This window comes from Mercurialis annua, linkage group LG7 (genome assembly GCF_937616625.2).
Source record: "Mercurialis annua linkage group LG7, ddMerAnnu1.2, whole genome shotgun sequence".
In the NCBI taxonomy this organism is placed as follows: Eukaryota; Viridiplantae; Streptophyta; class Magnoliopsida; order Malpighiales; family Euphorbiaceae; genus Mercurialis; species Mercurialis annua.
The window spans coordinates 21,033,264-21,045,106 of NC_065576.1; the positions used below are offsets into that span (position 1 = coordinate 21,033,264).

Sequence of the window (11,843 nt, forward strand, 5' to 3'; positions counted from 1 at the left end):
AATATTATATATTTGTAATTCAATTATTTTGATAATATTATTATTTATTATTTATAATAAATTTATAATATTATTATTTATAAATTACTTTGACAACAGCATTTTAAATCTAATATTATCTAAGAATAATATTAGATTTATTTATTATGTAATTTATTTCGATTTTTATTTTTGGAGATCGATAATTATATTTTTAATCTATGATTTATAACTACTCGGGTAATTATTAAATTCAGGAATTATTGACTGGAGGTGTCAATTGGACGTTTTAAGATTTTAACGGTTTTCTTAATTTACTTTAATAAAGTAAATTATTAGTAACTATTGGTTACTTGAGTTATAAGTTATTGAGTTCCATTTTAATTTTTGATTAATATTTTGTCAAAGTTGTTTCTATAATTATAAACAATGGTTTATAATTGGATATAAATATATTTATTTTTTTAAAGTGATTTTTAGGAATTATAAACTCTGATTTATATTTTGATAAAATATTTTGGGTCGGGTTAGACTTGGTTCACTCGACATGTGATGTAGCTTTGTAGTTATTGGTAACTCGGCTAACCCACTATTTGAGGAATTGATTTTAATTATTATTTAATTATTATTTAAGTAATATTTTCAGAAACGGATTTTAAAGCGGGAACTCAATAAGCTTGACTTGTTGTTGACTGTATAATTGTTTGAGTATTGCGTTTGCTCTGTTTGGCTTTACCTTAATTTGTTGTTTGTGCTAGTCCTATGTGGTGTCTAGTACTTAATAGAGTTAGGGTCCATTTTTAATAATTATTTGCATTTGTTTAGACTCATCGACCGTTCGTGCTTTTGAGGCAAACCGAGTTTAAGTTGCTTGCCAGGAGTTTTCACGTGGATTAGCAAGCAATGATTTTATATCGCTATTTACCGCTTTATTAAGTAAATTGTATTTTTGCATATATATTGTAATACCCCGTGTTTTTCCGTCATAGTTTCTTTGTGTTTTCGACTTGGTTTCGGATTTTTATCGGTGGACTTAGCAAGTGTGACACTTTAATTGGGGTTTGAGTTGTATCTTGTATATGTTGAATGTGTCATGTGAGTTTTCCATAGCGTTTTGATATGTATCCGGATTATAATCGATGTTGTGTTCGTGTGCCTTCTGAATCTGATATGTTTTGATAAAAAATCCATATCTCCCAATTTAACCGTTTGATCGGGTTCATTTTTGGATATGCTGTGCATGAGAAAAAGTTGACCACTGGATCAAAATGTTAGGCGCGTTGGAGGCGCCCCATGTAATTGCTGCGCCTGATGAAGGCGCGATGGGACGAACGCGCCTCGCATCGCGCCTCACCTGTAATTTTGTGTCAGGGTCTATAAATAGACCCCTTATTCGACCCTAAACCTTTTCTTTCACTTTTGCAAACCCTAGCCGACGTTCTTACACTAAAATTCTCTGAGATAGATCATTGTACATCAATTCCTTTGATTATTGGACTCCGGTAAGTGATTTGCACACCCTATCCTTAGTATGTTCATATGTCCTTGATTCAATTCGTTTTGTGGCTAATGAACCCTTATTTTATAATGTTGTGTGAGGTCTTGAGCGATCATATTCTGATCAGTTCCGTTCTTGGATTCGTGTGATGTGCCTATCCGCTTAACTCTCCTTGGTAAGTGTCGAATCTTGTGTTTTCGGGTTAAACCTATACTTTGGGTGTTGTGATTATTGATTCATTGTTTTTGGCATGTTAGAACGGATTTGTATGATTAGGTTTGGTTTATCATTTTGTATGAGATTATACTTTGGTTGTTTATATCAATTGTTAGGTTAAATGCTAGATTGATGGGCATGCTTATACTAGAAACGTCGCTACTGTTTTGATATGTTGATAGTTGCTGGAAATCCATATTTAGGGCTGTTATAGATTGATGTAATCAACTCGTTGTTGTGTGGATTGTTTTATAGACCTAAGGTTTGTTTTTGGACTTGTAATGCATGAATTCAACTTGTTTTGACTGACTGTTGTTCAAGACATAAGTGGCTGCCCATATGTGATTCTAAGGATGTTTTGGATGTTTGTAACATATTGGCATTGTTTAAGAGTCGTTGACGATGTTCCGTGTTGTTTGTATTCAAGTTTGGCAAAATTGTGCGGTGTAAATGGTTAAGTTAACTTCTGTATTTCACATATGAATTGAATGACACATGTGTGTATTTAGACCTCTTATGGATCATTTGATATGCTTTGGCACATGTGTATCTACTCTGGGTGGTTTTTCCAAGTGTTGGCAAAAGGTTTAAGCATGTTGTATAAATGGTTTATTTGGTTGTTATGCTATGATTGAGTTCCATGGTTTTCAAATGAACGTTGTTTTGATTTAAAGGTTTCAGATAATACTTTGGTTTTACTCTGGCATATTTTTGGGTCGGGTTGGACTTGGGTCGCCCGACATGTGAGATTAAGCTTGAAGGTCAGTACTCTGGGATTTTCACTTGGTTTTAAAGTTTTAAACTAAGTTATATAAGTACTCCGGATTATGTTTTCAAAAGGGAACTCAATTAGGCTTAACTTATTATTTGACTCTGGTATTACTTTGGCTATGGATTGTATACGTTTGATTGTTATGCCGTGGCATATACTTTGTCTTGTGGTTGAGATACTAGTCCTATGTGGTGTCTAGTATTCTTAGAGTTAAGGGATGAATTGTTTTTAACTTAAGCTTTGTTTCTAGACCCGTCGAATGATCGTGCTTCAGAGTTAGAGCAGGTTTAGGTTGTTTGCCAGGTTATCACGTGGATTCGCAAGCTGTGAGTTTGTAGTGATATTTACCACTCTATTAAGTAACACATCATATTTTAATATTATAAATGCTTTTGAATTGTTTTAAGCGATTATGGATCTGGATTGAAACGAGCTACTCGATAGGCTTGTATCGAGACTGTGTGCAACGGTAAGTACTCTGGAATCGGCAGACTAATGTCTTGCTTACGCTGGTATATGACAAGGATTCGTTCCCGTCCACTCTGAGTTTATCAGTATGCTATGTCATTATAATACCCCGTATTATTTGTTAGTATTTATTTTCGCGCGTGTCCAAATTTTTATTAAGTAGGACCTCGAAAATAGTTATTAAATTCACGAGATGAATTTATAAGTGTGAAAATATGATTTGGTGTGTGTTTTGCCTTAAGTTTGACTTTTGCCAATTTTATGTGTTAAATGTGAATTTTGCGGTTTTACGCTAAAAATTGTCAAAATAATTATTTTTAATTATTTTTAATGGCCCAAAAATATTTTAATTCAGCCCATATGTTATGTTTTAATGTTTTTGAATATTTGAGAAACTTAAGTTTATTTTACCTCTAGAGTTCGATTTAATTACAAGAATGCCATAATGACAAACTTGTAAATAAATGAAACATGAAAGAATATCTAGATATTTTCTCTAGACATCTTGGTGCCCAAGTAACTTACTCATCTTCTTCTTCTTCATTTCTCTAGCATAATTTCATTCTCCATTGTTGTGTGGGTGTCAACACTCTTAAATAAAAAAATGAAACACAAGTCCTAGATTGTTAAATTTTCTCACCAAATTTTCTTAACAAAAAACGTTGCAATTTTTCCGTAGAATACTAATCTACAATTGCATGTTGGATCAAGGTGAATTTCAAAGCTCAAATCTTAATTTTTATTTGCTGATGTTGAATGAACCTTAGATACATGCTTAGGATGGTTTAAACTTGTTGTTTGATGGTTGATTAGTTGGTTTTAGTTGCTAGTTTGATGGGTTTCAGTATTAAAATAATGTTTCCGTGAAATTAAATTAATTATTTTAATTTTCTGGGCTGATCTAAATGGTGAGGTTAAAATATGCTTTAAAGTGTGATTTTTGTGGATTAAAAATGTTAAACATTTCGGGTATTAATTTAATGGTTTGGAGTTCGATTTTTAATAGTTTTAAAGACTTAAAAATCACTTAAAAAGGGTAAATAAATGGATTTTAAATTTCTAGAAATAAATTGGTTTATGTTTGAGTTAGATGTTGGGTTGATGGTGAATAAATGATTAATGGTGAATTTTTAATGATTTGTTAATCGGGTTTAATTTTTGATAATTGTTTATTCGGTAAAAATTGTTTAAAAAGGGTTTTTTCGTCATTTTAAATTTCTGGGCAGAAATTATTTATAAATGTTATATGTTGATTATTTATGGAATTTAATTGATTTAATTGAGGTGTTTTGACGGATTAATTATCGGTTTTGATTATTAATGGTTATTTCGGTTTTAATTGTTAAAATTATGAAAAATAATTTATTTTAATTTCGAGGCTGCTATTTTCAAAAGATTAAATAAAAATATGTATTGGTTGATTTTTGGGTGACTAAAATTGTGTAAAAATAATTTTTGAACGTTTTAACGGTTTTTAAAGCTCATCCGAGCTTGACCGGAATCCGGTGACCGGAATTTGGTGACCGGAGTGATCAAAACATAAATGGGATTCTGAGTTTGAGAGTTTATGATTTATTGAATTTGGTTGGATTTGGACTTGATTGTCAAAATTTAGAGTTTAGGAGTTAAAGTGTAATTTTCATAAAAATAAAGGACCAATCGGTAATTTAACACTATTTCCAGATTATTGATGTATATAATTTGATGTGAAATGATTTTTATAATTATAAATGATTTTAATAATTTTTGAAAGATTTGGATGTGTTTTGCCGAAAACTAGAGTTTTGGGGTTAAATTGTATTTTTCCAAATTTGAAGGGTTACATGGTATGTTAGCCAAAGTTTCCAGATTATATTTGTTAATAATATGAGGTAAATATTTTTTGGGTATTTTAAGTAATTTTGTCGATTTTAAAATCGATTGATTTACAAAAGGACCTAAATGGTCAATTTTGAAAAGTTTGAGGATATTTGGTATTTTGACCAAAAGTGGAATTTAAGCTAATATGGGGCTGTTTTAATAGATTTAAATAAATAACTTTGAAGTGGAAAGTATTACTTGATGGAAGAAATATATTTTATGTATTGAAGTATATTTATGAAAAATAAAATATTTAAATGAGTGGTGATGAAAAATGGTTTTGCGTGTTAAAAGAGATAAACAACAAAAGTTTAAATTAGTAAAAATATGAAATTATTAAATAAGAAATTAACCATATCGATGGCTGTGCTATCGATGAAATTATTAAATAAGAAATTACCGATTGGAGGTTAGAATTAATTAATTAAATTAAATTAAGATGGTATAGAGTTAATTCCATAGTAGGATTTTATTAATTAAGAGTATTAATATTTTGATTCTAACTAGATTCGACAAGTTGTCGAGCTACCGGGTCGGAGGACCAAGGAAATTAACGGAGTTTTATTAAGGAGCATTGACGGAGTAATACCGTAGTTAAACGGTTTCTGTGAGTACATGTTTTTACATTTCGGTATTCGTAAATTCTCATATTTTAACATACCGTGTGATATATGTGTTGCGGTGTTATATGTTTACATGCCTTTCATGGATGTATGTTTTATGTATATACTATATGTATATATTATTTTGATATACAAAGGTACACACATAGTTTTGAGAAATTATTATGCATTTGCTTATGCTTGAATGTGTGTTACATCGGTTGGCTGTGCTATCGATGTCAGAATTGTGTGTGTGTGTTACATCGGTTGGCTGTGCTATCGGTGTCAGGATTGTGTGTGTGTTACATCGGTTGGCTGTGCTATCGATGTCAGGATTGTGTGTGTGTGTTACATCGGTTGGCTGTGCTATCGATGTCAGGATTGTGTGTGTGTGTTACATCGGTTGGCTGTGCTATCGATGTCAGGATTCTGTGTTACATCGGTTGGCTGTGCTATCGATGTCAGGATTGTGTGTGTGTTACATCGGTTGGCTGAGCTATCGATGTCAGGATTGTGTGTGTATGTTACATCGGTTGGCTGTGCTATCGATGTCAGGATTGTGTGTTACATCGGTTGGATGTGCTATCGATGTCAGGATTGTGTGTGTGTTACATCGGTTGGTTGTGCTATCGATGTCAGGGTTGTGTGTTACATCGGTTGGCTGTGCTATCGATGTCTGGTGATTATGGTTGATCGGTTGGCTGTGTTATCGGTCCCATAAGATTGTGCATGTATGTTATATTGGTTAGTTTTGTCATCAATGTAGATGGACGAATTTAAGAAATGTGGTTTAATTTAAAGGTCAACATGTATGGTTGACTTTCAATGATATTGAAATCTTGTCGAAATATGTAATGTGCGAGTTCAAGCTTCAATGTTTTTTTTTTAAAACGTTTTCAAAGGATTTCGAAAATACATAAAGTTATTTTAAATATAAAACGGTTTTAACTTTATGTAATATTTATTGAGCAAAGGGTCAACGCGCCTCCTAAACTTGTGACACGGGGTCATCTAACCCAATTTATACTTTTTTGAGCAACTAACCCCAAAACTCTTCATTTTTGGGTCAAATAACCCCATAAATTATATTTTTATTTTAAAAAATAGATTTAGAATAATTATATCGCAACAATTAGGGAAATATCTAATTACCTTTTTGCATCCATCGCCTCCGATTTATATTTTACACATTTTAAAAATATAATTATGGGTTAAAATTGAAGAGTTTTGGGGTTAGTTGCTCAAAAAAGTATAAATTGGGTTAGATGTCCCCGTGTTACAAGTTTAGGGGGCGCGTTGACCCTTTGTTCAATATTTATTTGTAACAGCATGAACTCACTCAGTTTTATACTGACCCACTCCTCCCAACACTTTCAGGGAAAGCTGGTCCGATTTTGAAGAAGGCTTTCGAATGTTTATTTCTCGGAAGTCTAATTTGGTAAAAGACTGTAAAGAAGGTTTTAAGTTCTAGTTGTCCGCAGTAGATTAGTATAGTCTTATTGTATTCAAATATTTTAAAGCGCATTTAAACTCTGATGTTTTGTCCCATCAGTTATTTAATAAATGTTTCATACATTTCTATTTTCAAAATGAAAAATTTATAGTGTTTTTCAGGCTTGCTACGGGTTTCGGAGCAACCACTCCCACTCCCTAGCGCCGGTCTCGACTCGAGATTTCGGGTCGTGACAAAGGTGGTATCAGAGCAGTTGGTCCAGTTACCTTTGCTAATATGTGAATTGAGTGCAGTTGGTCAGAGATACCACTGCTAGTGTTTGTAGATGTTGTGTCTACCTAGGAGCAATGTATAATGTCACTAGGTTAAATTAGGAACTATTGCGGATTATAGGATTTCCAGTCATGTCTTTCAAACGTTTTCATCGTTTTCATCGGTTTTCCAAATGTTTTTCAAAACGTCCTGTCATATGTGTGGTGTCAGGATATCCGTTAGATGTGTATGTTAACACAATATATGTTTATGGTTACTCGAGTAGCATTACGCTTTCGAGTATATAGTCTACGAGAAGTTGTATACTCTCGAGACGCATACTATCTATGAATTGTGTGATTATTATGAGTATGATTGATTGATTGATGCGGTATGTTTATAGCGTAATCACTGAAAGGAGTGATATGCTTTCGAATGTGATAAAGTCTGCGTGGAGAGATATACTCACGAGACTTGCGTTATGTGCTTTAGCCGAGAATTCCTAAATGAGTTGATTATCATTAGGATATGGCTTATATGTATGATATATGATGACATGTGCATTGTGAATTGTTTACTTGAGTGATTATATGTTTTGAGTGTTGTTTAGTCTACGTAAAGTAGTACACTCTTGAGACTTATGGTATGTGTTATGATGGAGTAAATCTTAAATGAATTGGGTTTTCTTTGAACCTGATTTATATGTATTGATGATGGCTATGGTTTGTTTAGATGCATGTACTGTGGTTGATTATTATGTGCATGCGATGGAATAGTAATATATGAAACGTATAGAACACGTGAATTATAGCCATATATGACATAGAAGAATGAAAATTTTATTAGAGTCTAGTTCGTAAAGTAAGAATGAGACACGACTATATGAGCGGTAGAACTTTGCGAACATGATGCGGATGCCATGTTATTAGGAGCTCATTTAGAATTCTTTGTGCCTTAGAATGGCTGAACAAAGAACCACTCGAGCGCGTGCAGCGGCACAACGAGTAAACGAGGCCCTAAGGGAGGCCGAAATTAATTTAGGAGAGTATGATCCAGTCTAACAGGCAGATAGAGGCCGCGGACGAAATAGAGGTCAAGAAGAACCTAGAGTATATCAAGCTGGGAATGTGCAGGCACCAGGAATGCCGCAACAACCCAATATTGATATAAATTATTTGGCAGCAGAAGTTATTGATATACGAAGTTGTGTGTTAATGATGGGGCAGTGGATGCAACACCAGCATCAGCGAGAAGAGAGAAATGTTGATAGAGATCTGGTGTTAGCATACGTAAAACTGAGCCGAAAAGAGTTTGATGGATCAAGTGATGCATTAGACTTTTTGGAAGAAGTCGAGCAAAATGCTCGTAGACTTCAAGCTAACGAAAGACAGACAATGTTGTTAATGGAGATGTCGATGGAAGGTCCAGCCAAGGATTGGTTTCGACAAGTAATTGGATCAATAATGGGTCATATAACATGGGCAGAGTTTGTGACCCGATATAAGGACTTCTTTTTACCGTTTGCGGTAGTTGAAGGTAACCGGGACAAACTGTTATCGTTAACTCGAGGTAACAGATCTGTACAAGAATATGTTACCGAGTTTAATCGATTGAGCAGATTTGCTCCAGACTTGATAACAGATCAAGTCAGAGTAAACACCATGTTTGTGAAGGGATTAGGACATCAGTTTATATAACTGTTGAATCAGAGAGACAAGGATTTTGTGCAAGTTGTCGACAGCACAAGACAACTGGAAAGCGCATTAATCCAATTTGGTAAAATTCCTGACCCCTCACAACCAAACCAAGTCAGAGATGAACGTTCTGGTTATGGAAACCAGACTTCGAGGCAAATTAGTGAAGGAACTGAACGACGTTATGGTCGAACCCATAAGAAAGGTAGACAAGGAAAAGAAGCCAAGAAGGCTAGAACCATTGGTCAAAATTTTGAGCAAGGAAGCTCTAGTTTTGCAAATCCTATGTGTCAACGATGTGGAAGGAGACATTTAGGTATTTGTCAAGCTACTACAAATATATGTTTTTCGTGCAGCCAACAAGGCCATTACGCGAGAGAATGCCCGTATTCCGTACAACAGAATACAACAGAGAATGTGGACCAACCACTTCCTCAGCAAGCAAGGTCTATTTACACAACGGTTTCGAGACAGGGTCAACCTAGCGCAATACGCGGTAGAGATTGAGGCAGTGAAAGTCCGAACTTGAGGAGTTAAATAGTGGCGCAAATCCCTTAATCAATCAAGGATTAATAAGAATATTTGGGCTAGTTTCGCAAGCTATGCCTGAAACCAAGGAATAAGATTAGATCCTTTAGATGTGTAATAAAGCGTAGAAAGCTTAAGAAGAGACAATATAGAAAAATTAGAGACTAAGCAATTTTGCAGAGCTCTATGTCTACAGAAACTTACGCAGGCGCCATTTTTGTAAACACAAATGTGTTAATAAAAAAGAGTTGTTTTATAAACACATAATTGTGCCCGGACACGAATCACGAAAGCATTGCATTGGCACGAATAGGATTGCATCACTATATTCATATTGTATTCACTATTAGAACATGCATCATGTGCATTATGTATGTTGAAAGGAAAAGAGGAATGCTATTGCAACTCTTGGTGATGAGAGAAGTCATCACACCGGTGCACAATTATGACATGGATTTATATGTGGAAAAGAAAAGTGGTTTTAAAAGGATAAGTTTTTAACGTAAGTACGCTGAGACATTGACTCTGTAATGTAAACAAACGAATAGGATTAGGGAAAGCACCCTATTAGTCCTAAATAAGAAATGTTGAGATATAAATGATATTATAATTCGAGGATGAATTATTTTAAGGAGGGGAGAATGTAATACCCCGTATTATTTGTTAGTATTTATTTTCGCGCGTGTCCAAATTTTTATTAAGTAGGACCTCGAAAATAGTTATTAAATTCACGAGATGAATTTATAAGTGTGAAAATATGATTTGGTGTGTGTTTTGCCTTAAGTTTGACTTTTGGCAATTTTATGTGTTAAATGTGAATTTTGCGATTTTACGCTAAAAATCGTCAAAATAGATATTTTTAATGGCCCAAAAATATTTTAATTCAGCCCATATGTTATGTTTTAATGTTTTTGAATATTTGAGAAACTTAAGTTTATTTTGCCCCTAGAGTTCGATTTAATTACAAGAATGCCATAATGACAAACTTGTAAATAAATGAAACATGAAAGAATATCTAGATATTTCCTCTAGACATCTTGGTGACCAAGTAACTTACTCATCTTCTTCTTCTTCATTTCTCTAGCATAATTTCATTCTCCATTGTTGTGTGGGTGCCAAAACTCTCAAAAAAAAAAAACACAAGTCCTAGATTGTTAAATTTTCTCACTAAATTTTCTTAACAAAAACGTTGCAATTTTCCCGTAGAATACTAATCTACAATTGCATGCTGGATCAAGGTGAATTTCAAAGCTCAAATCTTAATTTGTATTTGCTGATGTTGAATGAACCTTAGATACATGCTTAGGATGGTTTAAACTTATTGTTTGATGGTTGATTAGTTGGTTTTAGTTGCTAGTTTGATGGGTTTCAGTTTTAAAATAATTTTTCCGTGAAATTAAATGAATTATTTTAATTTTCTCGGCTGATATAAATGGCGAGGTTAAAATATGCTTTAAAGTGTGATTTTTGTGAATTAAAAATGTTAAACATTTCGGGTATTAATTTAATGGTTTGGAGTTCGATTTTTAATAGTTTTAAAGGATTAAAAATCGCTTAAAAAGGGTAAATAAATGGATTTTAAATTTCCAGAAATAAATTGGTTTATGTTTGAGTTAGATGTTGGGTTGATGGTGAATAAATGATTAATGGTGAATTTTTAATGGTTTGTTAATCGGGTTTAATTTTTGATAACTGTTTATTCGTTAAAAATTGTTTAAAAAGGGTATTTTCGTTATTTTAAATTTCTGGGCAGAAATTATTTATAAATGTTATATGTTGATTATTTATGGAATTTAATTGATTTAATTGAGGTGTTTTGACGGATTAATAATCGGTTTTGATTATTAATGGTTATTTCAGTTTTAATTGTTAAAATTATGAAAAATAATTTATTTTAATTTTGAGGCTGCTGTTTTCAAAATATTAAATAAAAATATGTATTGGTTGACTTTTGGGTGACTAAAATTATGTAAAAATAATTTTTGAACGTTTTAACGGTTTTTAAAGCTCTTCGGAGCTTGACCGGAATTTGGTGACCGGAGTGATCAAAACATAAATGGGATTCTGAGTTTGAGAGTTTATGATTTATTCAATTTGGTTGGATTTGGACTTGATTGTCAAAATTTAGAGTTTAGGAGTTAAAGTGTAATTTTCATAAAAATAAAGGACCAATCGGTAATTTAACCATATTTCCAGATTATTAATGTATATAATCTGATGTGAAATGATTTTTATAATTATAAATGATTTTAATGATTTTTGAAAGATTTGGATGTGTTTTGCCGAAAACTAGAGTTTTGGGGTTAAATTGTATTTTTCCAAATTTGAAGGGTTACATTGTATGTTAGCCAAAGTTTCCAGATTATATTTGTTAATAATCTGAGGTAAATAATTTTTGGGTATTTTAAGTAATTTTGTCGATTTTAAAATCGATTGATTTACAAAAGGACCTAAATGGTCAATTTTGAAAAGTTTGAGGATATTTGGTATTTTGACCAAAAGTGGAATTTAAGCTAATATG

General features: G+C 32.8%; 1 protein-coding gene across 1 annotated transcript; it reads left to right on the forward strand.

Annotated features, from left to right (window-relative positions):
* Window positions 1-8,242: 8,242 nt before the first annotated feature.
* On the forward strand, window positions 8,243-9,301 carry LOC130014827 (uncharacterized). Its single transcript, XM_056103772.1, has 2 exons — window positions 8,243-8,746; window positions 8,810-9,301. Exons 1-2 carry the CDS (start codon window positions 8,243-8,245, stop codon window positions 9,299-9,301), a joined length of 996 nt encoding a protein of 331 aa, XP_055959747.1.
* Window positions 9,302-11,843: the final 2,542 nt, after the last annotated feature.